The sequence below is a fragment of the Onychostoma macrolepis genome, chromosome 09, assembly GCF_012432095.1.
Source record: "Onychostoma macrolepis isolate SWU-2019 chromosome 09, ASM1243209v1, whole genome shotgun sequence".
Classification (NCBI taxonomy): domain Eukaryota; kingdom Metazoa; phylum Chordata; class Actinopteri; order Cypriniformes; family Cyprinidae; genus Onychostoma; species Onychostoma macrolepis.
This window is the reverse complement of record NC_081163.1, coordinates 21,821,036-21,848,481: the sequence shown is the minus strand read 5'-3', so window position 1 is coordinate 21,848,481 and position 27,446 is coordinate 21,821,036. Positions and strand designations below refer to the sequence as shown.

The following is a 27,446-nucleotide window of genomic DNA, read 5'->3' as shown; positions in this document are numbered from 1 at the left end:
ACTTATCCCAATTTTTGGCGTCTTCGTGAACGAACTTACGAATCATGGTTTTTAACGTGCGATTAAATCGTTCCACCAGTCCGTCCGTTTGTGGGTGATAGACGCTGGTGCGAATCGATTTAATGCCCAATAATTCATATAGTTCACGTAACGTACGTGACATAAACGCCGTGCCTTGATCAGTGAGGATCTCTTTCGGGATCCCCACTCGGGAGATTAAGCGAAACAGCGCGTCCGCAACACTCTTGGCAGAAATGCTGCGGAGCGGCACCGCCTCGGGATATCGGGTTGCATAGTCCACCAGGACTAATGCAAAGCGATGTCCTCTCGCTGATCGCTCGAATGGCCCGATGAGGTCCATCCCAATTCTTTCGAAGGGGACCTGCATTAACGGTAGAGGGCGCAAAGGCGCTTTTGGGGAGGCCGGTGGGTTTACCAGCTGACATTCGCGACAAGACGCGCACCACCTGCGTACGTTCTCATGAATGGCCGGCCAAAAAAAACGGCCCATGAGACGATTTAGTGTTGTCGTTTGGCCTAAATGTCCAGCCATGGGATTACAATGAGCCGCCTGGAAAAGCATTTCCTGACGGCTTTTTGGCACTAACAACTGTGTCGTATCTTCCTTTGTCTGAGCGTCTTGGGTCACTCGATACAACCGATCTTTCACAATTGAAAAATAGGGATAGGAGAGCGGCCGAGCAGGCTGGAGAGGTTGACCGTCGATATAACGGAACTGTTCAAAAGCATGTTTTAATGACTCATCCTGAGTCTGTTCCAGAGGAAAATCATCACGCTCCAAGAGGATCAGCCTCTCGATTCCACTGTTCCTCTGGTTCAGGACTCAGTGGTCCCGGTTCAACCTCTCCCACCTGTACGAGTGCGCCCCTTCCCTGTTTTCCTTTTCCCCAAGTGACATCCGCACAAAAACATCCCAATAATTCACTAAAAGCAGGCCAATTAGTTCCCAGAATCAGCGGATGTCGGAGGTGCGGGTTAACTGCGACCTCCACACTATGATTTTGTCCCCTAAATTGGATCACAGCGGACATTAAAGGATATCTCACCACATTCCCGTGCACACACCGTACCTGAACCATGCGGCTTGTATCCAATGCCTCGGGCCGAATCAGGCTTTGATGGATAGAGGTTTGGTTACATCCTGAATCCACCAGAGCCTGATAGGTACCCCCCTTAATACTCACAGGTATTTGGTACCCGCCAGCCTAACCGGGGGCAGCCTGCGGCGCATCCGGGACCCGGATCATTGTCCCCACCTCCATCACCGGACACCTGTCAATAAAATGCCCCGTGTCCCCGCAACGCCAACAGGCCGGCCCAGACCTCCCCGCCGCCCTAGTGGCAGGAAGTGGGTTAAGTGAGTGGCGTGGAGAGAGCGGGGGAAAGGAGACAGTATCTGTCCCAGCGGTGGTCAGCCCCGCCCCCCTTGGCGGTACTCTCAGACCAGCGGCATAATCCTGGCCGGTCCCACCCTGCCCTCGGGGCGGGACTCGAGGAAGACCTGGAGGACGGGACCTAGGAAGGGGGACAGGTCGAGCAGCAGAGGGAGAGAGAGAGCGAGAAAGTAAAGGTGACGAGAGGGAGACAGCTGGAAGGGGTTCGCCGACCCCGGGGCATGCTACCATCTGATCCTCCGCCAGTTGGATGGCTGAGTCCAACGACGTCGGTCGGTGGCACTGGACCCACTCTGCAGTCTTCCTTGGCAGACGAGTGACGAACTGCTCCAGTACCACCCGGTCGATGATGTGGTCGACGTCGCTTCCCTCAGCCAGCAGCCATTTGCGGCATGAGTCCCGGAGCTGTTGTGCCATCACAAAGGGCCGACCGCTCTCGCCCAGGACCAGCGACCGGAACCGCTGGTGATGTTGCTCTGGGCTTCGGCCGACCCGCTGGAGGATGGCTCTTTTCAGATCATCAAAGACCAGGAGGTTCGGCACGGGCAGTTGCTGAGCAGCCACCTGCGCTTCCCCTGACAACAGCGGTATCAGACGCACCGGCCACTGCTCTCGAGGCCACCTCCCAGCTTCCGCGGTTTTCTCAAAGAGATCTAAGAAAGCTTCGGGGTCATCCTGAGCCCCCATCTTGTTCAGTGGGGTGGGGTTGCTCGTGCTGTTGTTTCTGCCCGAACCTCCCAGTTCATCCAGCTCCGGAACGTCTCGCGGTCCTCCTGTTGCGCCCGGAAAATGGCCTGGAAGCCGTGCTCCTGGTCAGTCCGCATATCCAGCAGCGCCTGGTGTTGTTCTTGGTGGAGGACCGCAAGAGATGAGATGACGTCCACAAACAGCGTGCTTGTTGGAGTCTGCATGATGGCAGCGTCCCTCCTGCTTCCTTCCCGGGTTTCGGCACCAGTGTAACAAAGTCAAAGTCAATGTTCAGGAAGGAAGAGGACGAGGTCGACTGGGCTGTCACTGGGGTTTATTTAGCTTCAATTGTCAACAAAAAGTCATGCTATCAGCGCTCAATATAACACATGCATACGCAATATAAAGTTCTGCTCTCCTGAGCAATAGAGGGTTCCACGCCCGCACAATCCCCAGCCAGCAGCCAGCAGTCAGCAGTTGGTCTCTCTCTCACTCTCTGACGTTCCCAGGTGTCTTTATGTGGTCTCCCCATGCCACTTACTGGAACAAGACACAGGTGTTTGTCATTTGCACTTGACCCACTTACTCACCGCCTGTCTCCCAGCTCTCTCTCCCGCTGCAGACTTCACTAAACTACGCCCCCTCGCCACAGTGTCGTAGTGCAGGGCTGGGAAACTTCGGTCCTGGAGGGCCACTGTCCTGCAGAGTTTAGCTCCAACCCTAATTAAAAACACCTGCTTGTAGCTTTCTAGTGATCTTAAAATACATGCATTAGCTGGTGCTGATATGTTTGATTAGGGTTGGAGCTAACTCTGCAGGACAGTGGCCCTCCAGGACCGAAGTTTCCCAGCCCTGATGTAGTGTGTTGTGTCAGATCATGTACTTCATGGAATGAGATTTTACTCTGTGTAAAAGGCAGCGAAAATATAAACTGAATTTCTGAACATGCAAAATAAAAACAAATTCATAAAACCTGACGGAAGACTTCTCTACACCATCATACACACACCCACACACACATTTTTTTATGTTCAGTTCATGTCATTTTAAATACTATTACTAAAGCAAATAATCTTGCCGCCTTCTCATACCATATGCTCCTGTCACCATTTGTCAGAACAGGATGTCCCACCTTCAAATGGTGCTTGATAGTGATTCCCACACCTCATTGGACTGTTCCTTGATAGATTTCAAACATTTTAATGGGTTGAAATCATTTTAAAAAACATGTACTGAACATGGGGCATAAGAAAAACTTTCCATTGCCAGAAGGCAACGCTATGTAGTAAAGGGTTAAAAATTACTGATTATTGAAACATTGTTCAATCTCATGCTGTAAAATCATAGAACAATAAAAATAAACATAAACACTCATGTAATTAGATATTAACCCTCTGGGGTCTAAGGGTGTTTTTGGGGGCCTGGAGAAGTTTTGACATGCCCTTACATTTGTGTTTTTTTCAGTTGCTTATAAACATATAAATGGCTAAAGTTTTATATCACTGTAAACAGCACAAACTGGGCTACAATAATATGTTAGCATTTATGTACATTATTTTGTTTTTGAGAAAGAAACGTTTATGCATGGCTAGTGAAAAACTAAAATTTTGAAGTCACTGAAATAAGGCCATAAAACACATACAGAACATTTGTTCACAAGACTTTTGAGAACTGGATCTTGTAGCCTAGAATTTTTGCTTCAAAATGATATGTAAATCATCTTGTTTACTTGCTCACAGAAAACAATATTTTGATTTAAAGATTCTAAGTCACTTTTTGAGTGGAAAGGCTCTATGCGAGAGGGCGTGACTCACACCTGAGAAGACAAAGGCCCGCATAATGAGCTCCATAATGAGCCATCGAGTCAGGTGTGTGACTGAGAGAGAAGAGTTACAAGAAAGAATGTGAGGAAAAAAGAAATGTGTATACGTATAACTATCACATAAAATAACTTGAGATTCACTTGCGAGTGCAGTTAAACAGTTTATTAGGAACAAACAAACAAATAAACAACAGAAGAGTCAAGACATCGTGGGTGCAATATCCAAAATATCCAAAACAGTGGCAGGAAACTGGAACCAAGGAAAACAGGAGACAGCAGAAACTGCATGAGAAAACACAAAACAGACGTGAGCAACACAATGAACGGACAAAGACAAAGCAAACATGGTGACAATACATACACTACCAGTCAAATTATTTAAACAGTAAGATTTGTGTAGAACAGTAACAGTAAGAAGTGTCTTCAGCTCACCAAGCCTGCATTCATTTGATCCAAAGTACAGCAAAAACAGTACATTATATTTATTATAATGTATAGGCCTACATATTTGTACTATTCAAAATAAATAAAGCATAGAACATATAACTATCCTCACGTCGTGCAACATTTAAATGCAATGAAAGGTTGCCTATCATATTTCAAAATGTTGCACTCGATTTTACACATTTTATTCTGGAGTAAGTTCACCAGTAAATGCGTTCAACTTTGTCACAACAACAAATTATCGAATGCCAATAAGAAACATTACTTACTCGGTATAAAGTATCTCCTCCTCCGCCGGCTCCAGCTGCACTCGCTCTGTTTGTGAACTAAACAAAAGCTTTTTCCTCTCAGCGCGTCTTCTGGGGGTAAATACAAGGCTTTTTCCTCACAGCGTGTTCTTCCAAAACTGAAAAGTATCCGAGATGAATGCGTTGCTGCTTTGTTTACGGTGGTGTGGGCGTTTACATGCCGCGTGGCTCGCGTGGAGGTTTGTAATAACAATAGCGCGAGCAGCACGTGGGCGTGACCTAATTAGAGATAATGAGACCAGACGAAAAAACTGGACATGTCCTTGGTTTCATACGGATTACTTTATCACAGAATATTTGTTTTCGGTAAGACTTACTTCATTTAACATTAGACATGTCAAGCTTTCTATAGATATGTTTCTCATGTCTCTGTGTGAAGTATTTGCTGAGTTACAGTTCATTTTAGTGACGTGTTTCAAAAAGCAGTTCGCGGAGACGGAGAAGACGGAGAGCGCACCCTGTTTGTTTTCTTTATTCTTCAAAAGCACAAAGTTTAGTTTTTATTATGAGTGTATACAAATAAAAGTAGACCCCTTACAGATTCGAATGGTGTATTGCTCTTATCTGTACGATCAAAAATGGCAGAGAAATTCAAGCTAATTTCGGCCTTATCAGGAAAATCTGCCTCAAAACGCATATATGCGTTTGTCGACCCCAGAGGGTTAAACACTGGATGAGGTCAGAGATTCAGATGAGTCTACAATAATTATGGCATCATAACAACCAAAATCATCTGATCCATTTCTTCTTGCCGTAACAAATGTGCTTTTTGAACACACAGTTACAGCAGACAGAAAAGGTTTCATGGTAAGAGTCAAGGTTTAAGGGCACAACTAAAGCAAACACTTACCTCCATCACGGTAACTACAAACTATTATTTTCAATAAAACTGTTATAATTTTCAGTAAAACTAAACTGGTTTCACACTCTGTGAAAGTATCTTAAAGCTGAAGCTGGAAGTCAGTTGTTGTTCTTGTGTTTCTGCTTGTTTCTCTGTTCTTCAGTGATTCTGCTTGTTATCATCAGGTGTTCATCAGAATTCACTCACTTCCTTTTAATCACTCAGTCAAGTAAGCTAATGTAGGGAATAGTGAATGAGGGTATAGGGTGTGATTTTGAACACAGCCTCTGAGTGTCGACTTTGAGCTCTATTAATTCACAGTATATTTCTGTAGGCTGCTTTCTCAAAAATGGCAAATGTTACCCAGAATGCATTGTTTTCTACAGAATATTACTGTTTTATAGAAAATGGTATGTTACTGTCAGAATTTGGCCATTTTTCTACAGCAAGGGTGTACAGTATAGGACAATATTTGGCCGAGATACAATTATTTGAAAATCTGGAATCTAAGGGTGCAAATAAATCTAAATATTGAGAAAATCACCTTTAAAGTTGCCAAATGAAGTTCTTAGCAATGCATATTACTAATTAAAACTTAATTTTTTATATATTTACGGTAGAAAATTTACAAAATATCTTCATGGAACATGATCTTTATTTATTATCCTAATGATTTTTGGCATAAAAGAAAAATCTATAATTTTGACCCATACAATGTATTGTTGGCCATTGCTACAAACATACTCATGAGACTTAAGACTGGTTTTGTGGTCCAGGGTCACATATTCTATGTTCAGATATTCATAAAATATTCTGGGGGCCATGAAAGTTTTGTTAAAATGGTCAAAAATGCTGTCACTGGCTGACAAATTATTATTATTATTATTATGAAAATGTACACTAATGAAAAACTAACACATACCGGCAATGAAGAAAGTTGTTGACAGCAGTGTACTGGTTGAGTGTTTGTGGATCCAGATTTCGGCTGATCTCCACATTCTCTCCCGCCAGGAGTCTCACACTAGCCTGATTTTCTTCCTCAAAGACCTGCCACTGCAGAGATGCTACCAGCAACAGCAGGCAGTCATCTGATTGAAAATAAATTAGAAAATGAGAGTGATACACACATTTTTCTTGACAGATATGCTGATTCAATGTGGTGTGATGGAGTAAGTCACAGAGAATGAAGTTGGCGTTGGGAATCATGCCGTAGTCTGGAAGATACAGCCACTTTATCAGATTAGAGCTCAGAGCCACAGATGACTTCCTCCAGGGATAATCTAGCAGAGAGTGAAATGGTTTCATTAGGACACGTTTTTCTTATACTGGGATTTATTAACATTTCTTTTTGATTTCAGAATGATTCAGGTACTATCTCTATAGTCCTCACTGTGCTTACCTAACACTTGATTTGACCTGTCAGCTCATTAATAAAGGCTCTTTTATATGACACATACGTTTGCAGCAATGGACCAGGACTGACAAACAGTGGGAACATTGGGACACAATTGTCTGAAATCACTGACATTTTTATTGGAGTAGTCATTACAAAAAGCATAGACGAGTGGTGTGTCGTACGAGTTGCTACTGCACTCCTGGCGGAACCCTTGCAATGGGTTGTACTGGAACATCCTAAGAAATCTGCAATGGAGCTGATTTATTTTCCCCCCATAAATTTGATTGATACACCTTTCCACATGCATATAGGTATGCTTGAGCTTTTGGAGAAATAAATATAATACCTTAAATTTTTATGATTTTGAAGATTCTCAAGGACACCATACATCACATAAGGAAGGCGATAAATACAAAAACATACAAAATACAAAGCTATACAAAACACACAGACATACAAATCAAATAATCAAATCACTAAAGCTATTCTAAACATAGAAGTTTAACCTGAGCTTTAAAGAGGGAAATAGAATCCAGCTGACGAATGTGGAGAGGCAAAAAATCCCAATTAAAAGCAATTTACAACTAAAAGCCCTACCACCAAAGGAACTCAACTTGAAATTCAGAAGTCTGCAATCCGTGATGTAACCAAAGCATGAATAAGAACCAATAGAAAGCAAACCATCAAATATAACACAAATACTTTTCACCTGGGTCAACGTTTTAACCAGGGAGTTATCGATAAGCAGGGTGAAAGATTGAGTTTTGGATAAAACAGATCTAGACTCAACAAGAAAGGCCTCTATTTTGTTTGATTTATGAAGTTATAAGAGTTATTAGCCATCCATACGTTAACATCCTGCAAACATTTAAGCCCTGTTTCCACCACAGGAACTTTCTCCAGGAACTAGGGACTTCAATAGGGTCTGGCTGCAGACATGCACTTGCATTTTCAGACTTGCACTCTCAGACACCCGCACTTCCACAAGTGACGTCACTTGCAGTCTTTTTTAATTTTGTTTATTAATTCTTTTTTTTAAATCGAATCTCTCAACATTTTACACAAGTAGCCAGGTGGTGAAGATAAGAAAAAATAAACTAAATTACAAAGTCATTTGCAATCGCTACTTGCACTCTTCGCTACCTGCGATGTCATTTGCAATCCACACATTGCGTTCATATTCTGCTGTTCTGTGGCCACGGATTTGCGGGTCTTGTCTTTTTCTCTTACAGATGACTTGCAGGACCCTGTATGTTATAATATTAAATTAGTTTTATTCATTTAACCACCATAGCGTCTTGTCTCCATTGGCAACAGGCACGATTTGTGTGGATTGCAAGTGACGTCGCAGGTAGCGAAGAGTGCAAGCGGCGATTGCAAGTAACTTTGTAATTTAGTTTCTTTTTTCTTGTCTTCACCACCTGGATACTTGTGTAAAATGTTGAGAGATTCAATTTAAAATATAATAAATAAATAAATAAAATAAAATAAAATAAAAAAATACTGCAAGTGACGTCACTTGCGGAAATGTGGGTGTCTGAGAGTGAAAGTCTGAGAGTGCAAGTCTGAAAATGCAAGTACATGTCTGCAGCCAGAACCTTCTCAGGGACTTTGGGCCGGTACTCGGTTTGTTGTTCATGCAGCATTGTATTTCAACCACCGTATATTAGCAACATTTTTTTAAATATTACTATTATTGTGTCATGAAATGTAGTTTTAAAAGTATTTCAGGCGAGAATGTAGTTGTTTAAAACTCAAATCTGTGGTTTATTTATAAAGACAGCGCCTATTTGAAAATGTGCTTTGCCGATTTCGGAGACGTGAGTGCTCATGTTTCCCGACGAGAGCAGCCTCAACTCGGCTAGTCCTTCTGACATTTGCCGCTGCCTCTGATGTCTCTGTAGTGGTTAAACATAAGATATAATTTGTCTTGGGTAAATCTAACAGGTAATCTTTGGTCTTTATTCTATTAATCTTTTAATATATTAAAATGAAAATGAAAAGATGCAAAACTGTTTGATATAATATTTTGTTTCATTGTAATGTATAGGCTACATTCCCTGAACTACATTTCTGCAGCTATTAATATGTTTAAATGAACACGAAAATAGGCAGTGGTGTTTAATATCATATTTCGTCTTCTTGTAAATACAGTAAGGAAAATTGCATTAGCCAAGGCGAGCTGATTGATGTTATTAAGTACGCTGCTGTTTGCACCGGACTTGCGTCGTCCCGTCCGCGGGAGTTCACACTCCCGAGTCGAACTCGCGAAGTCCGAACTACCGAGGATGCAAGTCTGAAATTTGTGTACTTGGTAATGAGAAATGCGCACAGACTTACGTCACCAGACTATTTGCCTTATATTTTCAGTACTTTAGACCGCGATGGAAACGCTGACAGCAACAGGTCTGGGGGGAAAAAAGTTCCTGGGACAAATTGTTCCAGGTAATTTTGGTGGAAAAGCGGCTTTAGTGAGTTCAGAAGGAGGATGAAAAGTGTTAGGTTTTGTGGATATATACAATTGTCTATCATTATTGTAAAAAAGGAAGTTAATGCCATACGTGATAAAAACGTGACAAAGGGGTAGCATATAAATAATAAATAAAAGCGGACCCAACTCTGACCCCTGTGGAACATCTTGAGTAACTGTAACAGGCTCTGACTGAGCATTCTTAATCTGAACAAACTGATTCCTGTCACTTAAATAAGATGAAAACCAAAGAAGCACATTATCAGCTACTCCAATACAAGCCAATCGTCCCAATAAAACTGTATTTCAGAAAAACTGTCATTATAAAAATGTACCAAGTCAGATGTGGAAGAAATAAAACAGCATTGGTTCACAGAATGGTCAATCATTCCATCCAAAATATTAATGTCAATATTTTTCACTGCATGAAAAGACTAATTTCTGGGATAAATCAGACAGTGGAAATTTTAGTGAAACTTAAGGTGTACGACCCGTGTACGAAAATTTCCCAGGCTGAGTGTGCTGAGTCCAGTACACGTCCATACACTTGAGATGCACTGAGATTTTTGAATACAGGATATTTCTGATTGCACACACTAGACATGTTCAGAGATTTCCAGTATACCAGCCCTTATGAAAATAACCCATGGTTTTATTATAGTAAAAGTGTAGTTACCTTTTTTGGCAGATTGATTGCCATATTTGTATATTTGTATAACCACAGTTTTACTACAAATACACGTTTTTAACTAAAATAACCAGTTTTTTATTTTTATGTTTTATTTTTGTTGTTTCTCGGGGTTTGTTATACAGTAGTTTGGTAATCGAGGTAATGAACACAGTAATATCACACACGGACATTTCAGGCTTCGCATTTGGAGCTGAACCACCCGAGACACTCAATTGACCTATCGGTAAGCCCCTCGAACGCAGGTGATCCAATGGCAGTTGACCGGGGAGCGGGAAGCGGAACTCGGACATCTTTAGGTTTCAGCGCCATAGAGACAATGGTGACATTCAACCGAAGGTCGCATTGGCTTGATGGTGTTTATGCTACAAAAAATGGAAAAACAATGTGCCTATGGTACTTGTTCCAGGTATCCTGAGAGGATAGGCAATATCATTTATTTTATTCTATTTCCTAAACACAAACAAAACAGAGCTAAATGTCCCTAAGCATTCAACCCCAGTCCAAATGAAGACAAAAATGTTCATTTTCTGGTTGTCATACACTCATTAAGTTACGATTTTCATCTGCTCAAGCAGAACGTTACTGTCATCTTGTGCTTCAGCAAGGTATCTCTGACTAAAATTAGCTAACAGTAAAGTTAGTGCAATGCTATTACAAACCAGAATAGCGAACTGTTATCACATCATGTACAGTGTAGGTCAAAAACACATAAACGAAGGTCTACATTTCAGTGTCTCTCCATATTAAAATGGTTAAATGTAAATTAATTTAATCGTACCCTGCGATACATGAACAGAGTTGATCCGTAATATGAGACTTCTCCCACTTGCATTATGATCTGTCAACCCTCGCTTCGAGTTACCCACCGTATTTATTTAAAAATATTTTATAAATTTCTCCATGGAATATTTAATCTTGACTGTCAGTGTTTATTACTGTTTTTATTAGCGTGATGGTTTGGCCATAATAGTTTAACTTCGCCAGTGGGTGAAAAACATGAAAACATTGAACAAAATCTTAAATTTGTTCTTAAACCAGCTTTTCAAAATAATTTGGTTTAACTGTATAAGCTGTATAAGTATGGAGTTGCTTTGCTTTTTTCTGAACTGGTGTAATAAATGTTTATCTTTATTATCTGTTGCTAGTGTTGTTACTGTTGTCATATTGTGTGTGGTTTTTAATTTAAAAACCCTTTTTGGGTTCATTTAACCCAGCAGTAGGCCTATAGTAAATTTCGAACAATATTTTAATTGAATAAAACAGTCCACCTGTTACAGAGGAGGCTCCCGTACCGCCTCCTCCGCACCACCAGAGGGACCCGTCTCCTGAATATTAGCCATTCCCATTCAGACTCCATTTCCCATCATCCCTCATACCTGGGACTGACTGCTCATTCACACCTGCACCTCATTTACACACACACATATAAGCCACTCACACACACAGACTCTCTGCGAAGTCTTGATTTGCCCTTGCTGTCATTTCTGAGCATTATACCCGTGTTTGTTTTCTTTGTACTTGACCTTGGACCGTTTCCTGTTTTTCTGATTGTTCTCTGCCTGCCCCGACCTCGAATTGTTTCACCTGGACTGTGTTTGCTAGACGCCTGCCCTGATCTCTCGCCTGGTATTCGACTCTGTCTCTGTCTAGCCCCTGCTTTTCTGCCTTGCCGGTATTTGACCCTGTATTGTCTGACTATTCTTAATAAAAGCTGCAAATGGATCCAAACGCTTCTGACTTGTCACAACAGAAGACTTCACCAAACAGCGATCCTGCAACTTTCCACAGAGCTAACTGCACAGGCCTCACAACTCGCCATGCAGCAACACCAGTTAAACCGGCTTACTACTTTAACCGAGGAGCCTATCCGCAGTAGCTCCCCACCTGCTCCGACACCCCCAATCAGTCCACGACTCGCTGTCATTTGATGGTGAACCCACCAGATGCAAAGGCTTCCTACTCCAGTGCTCGCTTTTTGTTAGCCAACAGCCCTCGCTGTACCCCACAGACTCTAGCCGCATTGCTTTCGTTTGCTCATTACTCACCGGCAAGGTGCTGGAATGGGTCACTGCTGTCTGGACGATGGATGGCTCGTCATTTCCCACCTTCGATGCATTTCTTCAACATTTCCGCGATGCTTTCGAACATCCAGCCGAGGGGAGGAGTGCGGGTGATCAACTGTTAACTCTCTCTCAAGGGAGAAAACCGGCCGCTGAGTACCGCTTTCGACGCTCAACTTGAGCCACGCCCCGTTACATGCCTGAAACCACCACGGCAGCCGAACCCATGCAGCTAGGATTCACTCACCTCGCTCCCGAGGAACGAGAACACCGCATGCAGAATCAACTATGCCTCTATTGCGGTCAAGCCAGACACATGAAAACCTCCTGCCCGGTCCATCCGTCTTCCAGTTCTCGATCGGTGAGTGTCAATAATCGTATTACAACTTCTGCATCAAGCATTAAGTCACCGTTCAAATTATTTATTCATGACAAAATAATTACCACTACTCCTCTGTTAGATTCTGGAGCAGCTGATAACTTTGTGTCATATGATTTCGCTCTGCAACATAAACTGAAACTAAATCCCTGTAACTCCCCCATGGCAGTGGAGACGCTAGACGGCCGCCCTCTCAGAGAGGGACAGGTTCTGCGCATCACAGAAGAAGTCAAGTTGCAAATAGGAACCCTGCACTCTGAATTCATCCGAATCTACGTCATCCGTAATTCTCGGATTACCCTGGCGACACACACATAATCCACACATCTCTTGGAGAGAAGGACAAATTCTTCAATGGGACGCTACACGCCAAGATCGTTGTCTCTCAAAGATTCCCTTAGCTTCCAGTCATGCACCTTCCCCGCCTGTTCAGAGAACAGACAACCTAAACCTGCCCCTGGGGTACTCTGATCTCACCGAGGCGATCAGTAAAAAGAAAGCATCTCAGCTCCCTACTCACTGTTCTGTTGATTGTGCCATAGACTTAATGCCTGGTGCCACTCCTCATAAAGGCAGAATTTTCCCATTATCACAACCAGAATCCGAAGCCATGAAGCTCTACATCGAGGAGGAATTAGCAAAAGGTTTCATCAGACCCTCAACCTCTCCGCTTCAGCCGGGTTCTTTTGTAAAGAGAAAGGATGGAGGTTTGCGGCTGTGCATTGATTACCGTGGCCTCAACGATGTCACCATTAAGTTCCGCTATCCATTGCCCCTAGTTCCAGCCGTGCTAGAACAGCTTTGCAGGGCCAAGTATTACACCAAGCTAGATCTACGCAATGCCTACAACCTGATTCGTATCCGAGAGGGAGATGAATGGAAAACGGCATTTTCGACCACCAGTGGGTACTATGAATTCTTGATTATGCCCTTCGGCCTTGCCAACAGTCCGTCAGTTTTTCAGTCGTTCATGCATGACATCTTCCGTGACATGCTCGACAGATGGGTAATCGTATACATTGACAACATATTGATTTATTCAAACAACACATTCGTCACATCAGATCAGTGCTGAAACGCCTCATGCAATACCAACTCTATGCCAAAGCTAAAAATGTGAATTCCATCAAACCAGCACCTCGTTCCTCGGTTACGTTATCAGCCAGGATGGGGTAGCAATGGACAAAAGGAAGGTCTACAGGCGATTTATCAGAGACTTCAGTGCAATCGCCGCCCCTCTGACAACCATGACTAAACGTCCCCCTGCTAGATTGATTTGGCCACCAGAGTCATGTCAAGCATTCAACGAACTAAAGATCATTGTGGAGGTCGACACTTCTAACATGGGGGTAGGGGCAATACTGTCTCGACATCATGGTTCACCAGCGAAAATGTATCCGTTTCTCCTGCAAACTCACAGCTATGGAACGGAATTACGACTTGGGCAACCGTGAAACTTCTTGCTATGAAGTTAACGCTTGAAGAATGGCATCATTGGCTGGAGGGAGCTACTCACCCATTCATCGTTCTCACGGATCATAAAAATCTGGAGTATCTGCGCTCAGCTAAGCGTCTAAACCCCCGACAGGTCAGGTGGGCATTGTTTTTCACAAGGTTTCGGGTTCACTGTAAGATACCGGCCAGGCACCAAGAATACCAAGGCTGACGCTGATGGCTAAGGACTCAGCAATTAGACTATACTACACTGTAAAAAAATGATTGACTTCTACTTAGATGAATGAGTCATGAATGAGTCTAAATACACGATGAGTTAGAACAACTTCAACTTGAACAGAACTTGAAATAACATTTAACCATGCACAAACTCAACTTTTTGTTCAATGCACATGCACCAAAAATACTGCGTCATGATGGTGCAGTCAGGGCTGGCACCAGTGTTACGTGTTGGCCCGTCTGAGTTCCTGTTTTTCCTTATTTGGTTTAGTTCCTGTTCTTGTTTGTTAATTATCTTTCATTGTCCCCACCTGATTTGAATTATGTTGTTTGCTCTTTTGTTCTCTTCCACTTATAAGTCCTCAGTTTTCCCCCTGTATTTGTCTCTTCTTAAAGTCAATAAACGGAATAGTATGTTTATGTTTATTTCGTTCTCCAAGCCTTTTCTTTCTATTTGCTAAAACCACATACCCGTGACAGAAGACGAGACCGACCAAAATATGGAGTTTGCGGAATGTTTCGCAGCCCTAGCCCTCCAGAATCTTCCGTTTTATGATTACGCCGGGGAATTCTGCAAGCTCGCCGCGGCAACGACGTGGGATGACGCCACCATCATAGAACTGTTCCGGCTCGGAGCCAATCTCCACCGTCCCGTAGACCTCCCAGACACCACGGGATTGTGTTGGAGAGAGGCTGTTCTTCGGTGTCTGGGAAGCGTCCGGGCCTGAGCCGGAACCAACCCGTCAGCCGCGGCTCCTCCTCGTCAGTCGTCATCCCCGGCACTCTCCAACCCGCCGCCGTTCGCGGCCACGGCATGCCCGACCGAGAGTATGGCAAGCCCGCCGACCGAGAGTATGTCAAGCCTGCCGCCAAGGAGTATGGCAAGCCCGCTGCCGGAGGCTCAAGTGCCTGTAGGGATTTTGGTGGAATATGAGGGGATGTTGTGCCTGCCAGTGCCTGCTCCTCGCAAGTGCCCGCCAGTGCCAGCTCCTCACAATAGCCCTCCTGTGTCTCCGCTGGTTCCGTCCAGCCCTCCTATGCCTCCGCTGGTTCTGTCCAGCTTCGCGCTTCCAGATTGCCCCCAAGAGTCCGCGCTTCCAGAGCGCCTCCAGGAGTCCGCGCTTCCAGAGCGCCCCCAAGAGTCCGCGCCGCCCGAGCGCCCTCAAGAATCTCAGCTAGTTTCATCCAGCTCCGCGCTGCCAGAGTGCCCCCGAGAATCCACGCTGCCTAAGCGCCCCCTAGAGCCTGTCCCTCCAGAACGCCCACCAGACTCCCTCCAGAGGTGGAAGGGCCCTAATTTCACCCTTAAAATTTTTTGGGGGGGGCTATACCCCTGAGAATCCTGCTCCGCCATGGTCACCCAAGCTCCCTGCTCCGCCATGGCCGCCGGAGTCCCCTGTTCTCTTCTATTTATAAGTCCTCAGTTTTCCCCCTGTATTTGTCTCGTCTTAAAGTCAATAAACGGAATAGTGTGTTGATGTTTATTTCGTTCTCCAAGCCTTTTCTTTCTATTTGCTAAAACCACATACCCGTGACAACCAGGGCACCTCAGTCGGGGGGCCAAAATGGTGTTGTGGAGGAAAGACGTGTGATTTTTAGTTCTGGCGGTGGTGGTAGTAATGTGATTAATCAGTTAACTTAAAGATTTTTCAGAAAAAAAAACATGAAAAACTTAGTCTTCTCTGAAAAGTTTCAGAATTAGAAAACTAATTGTTTTGCATTGATTTTTCTTTTATGGGAAGAAAGAGACGCAGTTTGTCTAAAGTTATGGATGTCGAAGTTGGTGCCGAAGTTGAACTAGTCTCTGAAGTTGGCCTGAGCAATAGGTTTGATGTGCTAGCTGACCCTCCTGCATCGGCTGATGTGAATCATGATATGAAACTTTGTTTGGCGACACCCTTTCCAGCATCTCCTGCAAAAAGTCCTCCTTCTAAAAAAACTAAAAATAAGACTGAAAGCGGGGATTTATCTGACATTTTGAACGCCATTCAAGAATTGTCTACTAAACAAGATACCACTTTCTACCCTGTTCAAGGAAGTTCAAGTCAACTTCTTAGCCAAAGGACTTTTGCATTTACCATCTGTTCATTTGTCTGTTATGTTTTCTTTTGAGTTTTCTTCTTTTAGTTTAGCCTCTCTTAATGTTAGAGGTTTAAGAGATCATAAGAAAAGGAAAGCCTTATTTTTGTATTGGAAACGTAGTAACGCAGATTTTATTTTTGTTCAAGAAAGTCATTCATGTGAATCAGACTCCAATTTTTGGAAAATAAATTGGGGAAATTAAATTTTTATGAGTCACGGATCTAACTTTTCTGCTGGTACTTTAATTTTGATGCATAAATTTAGGGGGGACATTTTAGAATTTATTTATTTTTTTTAATCTGTTGAGAGAATGAGAGAGAATGAGCTTTATTGCCAGGTATGTATACACATACGAGGAATTTGTTATAGTGACAGAAGCTCCACAGTGTAACAGAATGACAGTGAAAGGACAGGACACAGATAATAAAAAGAATAATATACAAATATACAAAATAGCAAAAACACAAAATATAATATAGACAATTATGTATGTACAGGTATGATATGTGCAAATTTGAAACGTAAATAAGTATGTGTTAAATAAATAATGTATAATAGTGTTGTGTGTTCCACGTTTATTGTCAAGTGTTCATGAGATGGATTGCCTGAGGGAAGAAACTGTTCCTGTGCCTGGCTATTCTTGTGCTCAGAGCTCTGTAGCGTCGACCAGACAGCAAGAGCTCAAAGAGGGAGTGTGCTGGATGTAAGGGGTCCAGAGTGATTTTGCCAGCCCTTTTGCTCACTCTGGATAAGTACAGTTCTTGGAGAGTAGGGAGGGTTGTACCAATGATTCGCTCAGCAGTCCGGACTACCCTCTGTAGTCTTCTGAGGTCAGATTTGGTAGCTGAGCTGAACCAGACAGTTATTGACGTGCAGAGGACAGATTCAATGATGGCAGAGTAGAACTGTTTCAGCAGCTCCTGTGGCAGGTTGAACTTCCTCAGCTGATGAAGGAAGTGCAGGAGGTGTGAATGGTGTTTTTTAAAACCTGCAATACAACTCATTAAGGTCGTCTGCCAGTTGTTGATTCTCCACAGTGCTAGGGGATGGTGTCTTGTAATTGGTGATGTCTTTCAGACCTTTCCACACTGAAGCAGGATCACTGGAAGAGAACTGGTTCCTTAGCTTTCCAGAATAATTCCTCGTTGCCACTCTGATCTCCTTTTCCAGTGTGTATTTGGCCTGTTTATACAAGAATCTGTCCCCATTCCTGCGAGCATCTTCTTTGGCCTGACGGAGCTGTCTGAGTTTTGCAGTAAACCATGGTTTGTCATTGTTGTAGGTTAAATGAGACCTGGTAGGAATGCACATATCCTCACAGAAACTGATATATGATGTTACAGTCTCTGTGAGTTCGTCCAGATTGGTGGCAGCAGCTTCAAAAACACTCCAATCAGTGAGAAAGAAACAGGCTTGTAAATCCCGCTCTGCTTCATTAGTCCATCTTTTTACAGTCCTTAATACAGGTTTAGCTGATTTTTTTAGATGTGCTGTCCTGATCTAGAAGCGCTCTCCATTAACTGTAAGGCGTTCTATTCGCTGCGGGAGTTTTGATCGTTCATTCTCGTGAGTGTATACATTCCACAGCAAGCGCACGTGACTTTGCAGAAACTGACTGATCTGATCACAGAGACTGAGCAACAACACCCAGACTCTGTTTTAATCGTTCTAGGGGACTTTAATAAAGCAAATCTCTCCCGTGAACTGACAAAATACAGACAGCACATCACATGTCCCACCAGAGACAGTAATATACTGGATCACTGCCAAAATACAAACAAAATGATGAGGGTAGATGGGTCATTTTAGTATGTAAAACTGAAAATGTGGTATTCATTTTATGTAATGTTTATGGGCACAACTCACGGAACGCCAATCTTCAAAGAATTGGGAGCAAAGCTCATTAGTATACAAAGTCGCTTTATTAATGCTTATTTGAGCATTAATTATAGCTGGAGATTTTAATGAAACTCCAGACGGCGCAAGATAGATTTCCTTCAAGAACTACTTCTAATGCATATGATAATATTATTTTATGGTTGTGTGAAAATCTTTCGGTTGTAGATGCTTGGCGTTTCTTTAACAGTGGTTGTAGTGGCTTCACTTGGTCCAACAAATCTGGATCCCTTAATCTTTTTCTTATTTATCATGCTATTTTGAAAGATGTCATTTCTGTTAATCATCAGTTTGCCCCATTTACTGATCATATGCTAATTTATTTGGACCTTATAGAAAGCCAAGTTGTTCAAGAGGTTACTGGAAATTTAACAATTGTCTTTTGGAAGATGCTCCTTTCAATGATTATGTTACTCATCTAGTTAAAACTATGTTTAGTAAAATTGAAGGTGACCCTTGCTCTAGTTGGGAGTTCTTCAAATTTAAAGTTAAAGACGTTGCTGTTAACAGAAGTAAACAAATTAAAAGTGAAGCCCCCCCCCAAAAAAACAATGATAATAATAAAGAATTTGAACTTATTCATAGATTAGGTGTGTTAATGCTAATTTATTTGATCCCCAAATCAGATAAGGATCCACTTTTAATTGAAAACTGGAGACCAATATCATTGTTAAATATTGATTATAGGTTTAATTGCTTTAATATTTGCAACTCGTTTAAAATCTGGTCTTAATAGTATAATTGGTGAAACACAAAATGGGTTTATGAAGAATAGACACATTAGTTCCAATATAAGACTTGTACTTGATCTCATTGACTATTCAGATAATATTGATTCAGATTCTATTATAATGTTTTTTTAGATTTTTGTAAAGCATTTGATTCATTAGTGTCACAATCTCTCTCTAAGAGCACGGGAACGAAGGAGCGAGGAGTAGTGCAAATCTTTAATTAAATCCAGGGAACGTGGAGAACACAGGAGACACAGTATGACGTTAGACATATAACAGCGAACCAAGGACCGTGGAAGAACACAGGACTTATAAACAGGGAACGCAATCAGGAAGAACTGAAACAGGTGGAGTAATAAATCAAAAACCACGGAAACTAATAGACACAACACGAGGACAGGAAAAGGAAAACCCAAATACGGACATGAGTTAACAAAACAGGAACACATGTGACAATTAGAGCACCAATTTTTGTTTAAATCTCTTAGTGTTTTTGGTTTCGGAAAAAAGTTTATTAACATGGTGAGAATGCTTTATAATGATATTAACTCTTCAGTTTTGGTTAGCTTGCAAACTACTAAAGGTTTTAATTGTGACAGAAGAGTGCGTCAAGGTTGCCCCATTTCCCCGTTTCTTTTTCTTTTGGCTGTTGAATTGTTATCACTTAATATTTTACAAACTTTTTCCTTACTAAAGATAGATTGACTCTTCAACGAGATCTATCCATCTATGGCAGAGTTCTTATATCTAAAGCAGAGGGATTGTCCCGCTGTGTTTACCCTGCTTTATCTTTATTTGTTAATGACAAAATTGCAAAAATTGCTGATGATATAAATAAAATGTTACTGAATTTTATTTGGAAGAATAAATCTCATAAAATTAGGAAATCTGTTTTGTCTAACAAACGTTCTGAGGGTGGATTGGAAGTTTTGGATTTCAAAGAATTAGTTAGTTCATTTAGAATTAGTTGGTTAAGAAAAATGTCTCTGTAGTAATAATTTGTAAAGGTGGTGGCCTCCCTAGCTTAGATAAGCTCTAAAGGAAATGTTCGGGCGCCAGTCAGGATTAATCCTGACAAAATTGAAATTAACCCATGATAGCAAAAACAAAGGCCACCTGTTACAATATTAAATTTACAAAAAACAGTCAAAGAAAAACTCTGTTCACAAGGGGATTTGGTACTATATCCCCAATACTATATTTTATAGATTAGGTGGTCTAGATTTTCTTTTAAAATGCAATTTCACCCCTTCTAAATTGCTGATTTCTCTCTCTAACTTTCACCAACAAGTTTTACTTGCTTGGAAATTGTTATGTGCACAACTTTTCTCCCCACAAGGAAATTCTTTGGAATGATTCAAGTATTTTAATCCGTAGAAAGCCTCTTTTTATTGACAAGCGGTATGACAGAGGTATTGTCTTTGTTTTGGATTTATTTAAAGATGATAGTACTATACTGGAGTATGAAGAATTTATGACTTTGTATAGTTTTCCTCTGCCAGCTAGATCTTTCAGTTCTGTCATCAAAAGTTTGTCTCCAAGTTATGTGCATTTATTTAAAACATATGCCCAAACTTTTATTGGATGGAGTTTGTTTTCTTGGTAAAAACTGTAACAGTAGATATATAAAGTGCTACATTATTCAGTATATAAATCCCCTAGATGTAAATTTTTCTGGACCGTTTTTTTGTTTTTTTTTCACTGTTACTCCCTGAGAAATTCAGCATCTCTAATAAAATCAGAGAGGTACATTTTAAGATTTTGCATAATGTTTATCCAATGAACTCGAAATTGCTTCTCTCTATCTTATGTGTATTCTGCAAAGGTGAGGAAGAAATTTTACTCCATTTATTCTATTATTGCAATCAGGTTAAATCTACTTGGGAGAACTTAAGTTGTTACTTATCTTCTTTTATAAAATGTGATTTAAAATTTTCAGTGAAATATATATTTCTGTATTTTTCTGGCAGTGACCATGCTATCGATCTTGTTGTTAATTTTTTTGTTTTGCATTGTAAATTATTTATTCATAAAACCAAATTTCTCAATACGTTACCTAGATTTGATGTCTTTCTTGCAGAGATTTTGCTTATTGTTAAATCTCTTAAACACACTGATAACAATAAGAATAACAAGTTTATTAACCCTCTACCACACGCATTATGATAGACCTATATTAAAAAAAAAAAAATATATATATATATATATATATATATATATATATATGACTCTTTTTCTTTTCTTGGAATGGCTTAACTTGAAGTGCTGTAAAAAAAAAAAAAAAAAAAAAAAAAGGGAAAAAAACATTATTTTAAGGTAGGCCTACTTTATGATTTGTTGCCATACGGTTATAGTTAATATTTTTTTGTGGTGATTCAACTGGTGTTCTTACAAGCTTTAACACTGTACTTATAACCTTATACATACTTTCCAACAACTTCTGCTTTTATTTATTCCATTCTTTTTATCTGAATGCTTTATATTCTTTGAATTTCATTACATTTTTCATGAATATTATTTAAATTTCAAATGTATACAGTTAAAACAAATCTAATATTGTATATCATGTATCATAAAACACTGACATAAAACCAAAAACACTGCAGTTCATGAAAATTCAACATTATGCAATTTTATGAGAGGAAGACTATGAACTTGAGGCTGAGCACCTAATCAACATTATATCGCTAGCATTAATGACGTTATTGTTACAGATTAACAGATTGCAGCTGACCTTGCTAGCTAGCTAAAGTATTGCAATAATATCATTCCACTATTGCACAGAGTTGCCGCTTGGAAACACATACATTTAATTGATTTACCAAAAACTAATTTCATAAAAACTTTTTTCAGTAGTGAATATGTCATTATAACTTATCTGAGGTGATCTTTATGATTTTTTTTTTTTTTTTTTGTGCATGTGACACAGGCTGGTCCTTGTTTTTTACTGACGTTTTAGTTTGCTTTCAGCAACTACTGACAAGAGACGGCAGTCTATCAGAAATCGCTCCACAGAAGAAAAAAAAAAAACTGCATGTCACGTGACTTAACATTGGCGAGAATGTTCTCTTAACACTAGAACCGCCACGGGGTAAAATTTACCCGTAGCTGTTTTTCAACAGATTTTCAACAAAACATTCAAGTCTCCCAGTCATTGACTTTTACTAAAATGATGTAATTTACAACCCACTATTGTTAAAAATAATTTAGATAAAACCAGATAAAAAAACGGAGCATTTAACAAAACATTCAAGTCTCCCAGTCATTGACTTTTACTAAAATGATGTAATTTACAACCCACTATTGTTAAAAATAATTTAGATAAAACCAGATAAAAAAACGGAGCATTTATACCCATAACCGCCGCGCGGGTCAAATTTACCCCTATATAATGCATGTATTTTCGCGCTGTCATCTTCTTGCCGCTTATGTTTTAACATTGTAAATTTCTAGGCAACGCCTTTCACTCACTGATTTCGCGGTTATCAGTTTCATAAATAAAGTCAAAATGACTAAAAGAAGGCGATTTATGGAAGGTAGGTATTAGAAACACTAAATGTCATGAGTGATGGAGAGTCTGATGGTAAGTTATGCGTCCTGGGTCGGCTCAGCATCTGACAGTGATCCAGACATCATATTTAGATGTTTTAGCATAACTTTACTCATAATTGGTCAAACTTTGGTTTTATTATTTCATTTTTGTCTTTCCATATCGTTTATTGCTCGCTATGTACAGTGCTGCTATTTATTCTACTCTGGCCGTTTCCTGGAAAAAAAAAAAATCGGATCTATGATGTAATGAATTCTTTTTTTTTTTTTTTGATTACCCGAAGTTTATTGGTGTTGTTCTCTTATTCAAATTATAAATGATATAACTAAACAAATTAATAATTGGGCCTAGGTGAAGCTGTGCGCTTGAATTTGTCATAGCTATGCAGTGTGGAGAATTATTATTGCTCATTATTGTCTATTGGCTATTTTAGTAATTTAAATAACATGGGTTATCCTAATATATTGATTAATGACATTGTATTATAATTATAATTACACCACCCAAATATTTACTACCTATTTACTACCTTCTAATTTTCGTTGTCAGTACAGGCTTTTTTTTTTTTTAGCTTAGCCTACTGACCATTATGGATTAGTGTAGGCTGCATTAAAAAGTCTTGAACATAAAACAACATGGTAAAAATAAAGTTGACGACTAGCCTAGACATAATCATTTCATGACTCTAGACACTTATTTGTGAAGACAGTGGCATAATACAGTGAAATAATATGTTCTTTAGCCATATAAAAACAGTTGCCATGTGTGTGGGTAAAATTTACCCGCTGGCGCTTTTAGGTATACAGCAACCTCTGGTGGTTCTAGTGTTAAAGACACAGTGGCAAGGAAATGAACACAAAGTGTATGTTGCCATATGGCTACACCATGCGGTAGAGGCTTAAGGCTTATGACGATATTTTTTCTTACTGATTGATTGTCATTATTGTGTATGTCAATGCAGTGTTGTTTTGTGTTTTCTTTTTTGTCTTGCAATAAAAATGGGGGGGTTAATGGTTGATGCAATCTGTGATGCTGTGCAGTTGCTGATGCTCGCGAAAGCATGCAATGGCTTTTGTATGCGTACTATTTTTTCCGATTTCACTTTCACATTCAGGATGGAAAGAGATGCCAAAAAGGATGATCTTTTTAATTTTCTTTTTGCATTTGAAGAGCTGAGAGATGTTCAGTTACTGATTGTGTTTGTAATATGTCATATTTTTGTACTTATCTGGAATTATTCATTCATTTTGCAGGATCAGTGCAGATTTGTTACTGGATATACAGTACAGTATGGAATCACAGAATTGAAGAGGTGAGGTTAGAAGTGTTTTAATGAATTGGTGCCCAGCCAGCTCACCCTGTTCACACATTTTAAGCTAGAACAGAAACCAAAGAAAACTTACAGACAACATGAAAGATAAAGAAAGTGTAAGAGAGTTAGCAGAACCTAAGGTGTTAGAAATTGAACAAATGACAGCTAACCTGTGTCATCATCAGATTGGTAAATAAAAAAGTCATACTGCTGGGTTATTTTGTAGTAAAACAGCTGTTTATACTGTCACATTGTAAGTTTGTTTATTTATAAATTAACTCTCTAAACATTAAATGCTTCAGTATGCACTATAGAAATAAAGTTCTGGCATGAAACTCTAAATGGCGCAGTCCGATAGGTCTAACTTAATCTGACATAATGACATCATCACATGGTGAAACTTATTGGCTCTATCTTGTATCGGTAGGTAACGAGCTTGCTGCTCAACATTCAAATATTACTAGTGCTTGCTGTAGCAGTTGCAGCGTGCTTCAGAAACATCTAAAATAAGTGAATGCTCTTTTAATCCATATTTCTGTGTGTATTGTGTGGTCTGCCTAAATGAATAAAAAAATGAGCAACCATAAACAAGGTTAAAATAAGTGTCATGTTAGCTGTTTGCATTGTATGCAGGAGTGAAATATTAAGCATATTAGCATTTGTGCTTATACAGCTGGAGCAAAACACAGTCTAGAGCAGGGGTGTCAAACTCAGTTACTGGAGGGCCGCAGCCCTGCAGAGTTTAGTTCCAACCCTGCTCCAACAAAAGCCCTATTTGGATAGAACTAGTTTTACAGGGGGTCATTAGAGAAATTTGTGTTTCACAGATTTGTGTTACTTGGTGATTTTAATCCCGTCTGAATCTGCCATGTCTGTGTTTTTCTCATACAACTTCTGAAATAATTCCAGAGCAAATGACCTACTGTTTTTCAGCAAACTCAGTGATCCACTGAGAAAACTAATCCCGTCCGAATGCAAATGTATGTGATTGCCAGTGATATTTTTTTTCACAACGCGTTTCCTTGTGTGTTTTGGCCAACTTGAATTACCGTAGACACTCTTACCGCGCTCATGTTTGATATATTTGCAAAAAAACAATAACAATAATAAAATCAAGAGCCAGGTCACATAAACTGTTAAGACAGGCTATTGTAATATCAGCGTCAGGTAAAATTACTCACGTTCATTTCTGCATTCAATTACATAATGTTTTAATTACATATGTAGGCTAGCCTTAATTAAAATTACATAAAGGTTTACTACAAATAAATAACTAAAGTAAAACCACTAAAGTTTTGCTATACTAGCCATATAGCTTCACCATGGTATTTGTAGTAAAACTGATTATAGGCTACTAATTGTAATCAATCAGAGTGCGTGGTCTCTGAAACGCCCAGATGTACAAAACAGCCCTTCTCACCTCTGTAATAAACACGGAGATATTAGTCCCGTCTGAATTGTCAGGTGTCAGGTGATAAGAATCGAAACTCAAACGTAGTTTAGAAAACTAGTCCCGTCCGAATAGGGCTAAACAAACCATGTATTTTTCAAATAAGCCTGAAGGATGTGATTCGCTGGATCAGGTGTGTTTAATTAGGGTTGGAGCTAAACTCTGCAGGGCTCCGGCCCTCCAGGAATTGAGTTTGACATCCCTGGTCTAGAGCATGTAATCACTCTGAGGACACGCCGATAGTAACGGACATGAACACAGGTTAAATGAAATTGGTTGTTTACTGTTCTTAAAATATGCTATTTATAACCTTTTATATCGCTGCGCAAATTAGCATTTCAGATGTACACATTCAACTGAAGAAAATCACATACAAATATCCTATCATAATTGTGTGTTCATTATCTTATATGATCTATAGTGGCTGTTGTCATGTTTATTTCTGCTGTGTAAACGCCTTAACATGTATGCTCTAGGGGTGTCCCCGACTAAGGATTTTCATAGTCGAATCGGAATTTTCGAATCTTGCTGATAGTCGACTGATAGTCGAATCATATGTTTGGGGGCGGGGTGCAAAATACATTACCAAGAGTCAAGTCAGACATTCGACAGTCATAATTACTTACGTTAACACACAGGCAAAATATGTAACGGACGCCTTGCAGATACAAAAATAATGTTTTATGCTTTGATTAAAAGATAGTTTTGATTAACATCAAATGACAGCGAAACCCTAAGAATAGTGCTCTCGTTATAACGTATATGACGGTAGTTATTAATGTTATTAATGTTCTGCATTTGAGCTGCGTGCACTGAAAATGACCGATATAATGAAGCAAATGATAGCAGGTTTTTAATCAATGGGATTTAACTCATCATTTATGTCATATAGAATACGCTTTGTTAATTATACAATATAACGTTAATATTATTACTTATTATTATTATATTACAGCTATCTGCACAACATGCCCCGAACGCGTGTCTGCGTGGCTCTGAATTAATTCATTTTGTGGACACGTTCTTCACAGCAACTAAACTCTAAAAATTCACAGCGTTTTTTATTATAATAGTGCTCTGAAGTGATATTTAGATGTATTTACACAGTTCAATGTAGCTCAGAGGGGACATGGATGCATTTAACCTGCAGTTACAGATGCATAAATAGGCCTAATGTTTTGTTTTTAACATAAAACGTTGACTACTGATATTTTAAATAATTTAAAACATGAAAAAAATAGCCGAAATGTGAAATTAAAACCGCCAGTAGGTGACAGCAAGTGACTGTTAATGAGTGAGTCATTGAAGTTCAACCGATTCATTCAAACGGCTGATTCATTCAGGAACAAAGCATGTGACTGTGTTAATGAGTGAATCACTGAATCATTTATCCAACCGATTTGTTTAAAAAGCTGTATTCGAAAATGAAATCATCCGCGGTTGTGCGCGCACTTGTTTGCACATGAGCAAAGGAGTTTTAGGAGACAAATACTAGACCACTGATTTGTCAATCCTGCTTTTTTCAGTCTGTGTTCTTCTGACTTTATTTTGTAGTAAGTAACGAATATGCTTTGCAGAAATGTATCGGAGTAAAAGTATACATTTTAATTAGGAAATGTAGTGGAGTAAAAGTGAAAGTTGGCTGAAATATAAAAACTCAAGTAAAGTACAGATTTTTCAAAAAAATACTTAAGTACGGTAACAAAGTATTATTACTTCGTTACATTACACAACTGCTTGCAGGAGAAGGAAAATAAGAGTTATCGCTTAAGCTCACTATGGTTGTTGTAGTACCGTGAAAAGCATTATGGGTAGTGTAGTTAAGAGAAATGTGCTCGCGTGACATGTGCTCTCGCTGTGCTGTGTAGTTCAGAAACGGAAGAAGAACGTTTATATTCTGCTTTTTTTTCAGTTCATTCAAGTCCGTTTTTGTGCACTGTAACCCTGACAACTTTTATCTGCATGAGAGAGTAAAATGGCATGCATCAGCTAAGTTTGTCCATCTCATCATTGTACGAACATGAATTAATGAGTTGTTACACTGCCGCTGGGACTGATGAAGTGGAGAAAGTAACAACAGTTACCAAATGACTTAATGATATTTGCTCAGGTGGGTGCTGGGGTCTTATCTATCGGATTGAAACATATATGCATTTGTTAATTAACATTACACATAGTGCGCATATAATTAGAGTTAAGCCAGTCTGTGTGGTAGCCCAGGCACACATAGTCATAGGC

General features: G+C 40.1%; 1 protein-coding gene across 1 annotated transcript in view; it reads right to left on the bottom strand.

The window, feature by feature from the left end:
• Window positions 1-27,446, bottom strand: part of si:dkey-11f4.7 (piezo-type mechanosensitive ion channel component 2) — a 718,195-nt gene that overhangs the window by 416,882 nt on the left and 273,867 nt on the right. Inside the window, 2 exon segments of the mRNA XM_058786444.1 lie at window positions 6,440-6,605; window positions 6,696-6,797. Of these exon segments, the coding sequence (XP_058642427.1) occupies window positions 6,440-6,605; window positions 6,696-6,797 (268 nt within the window).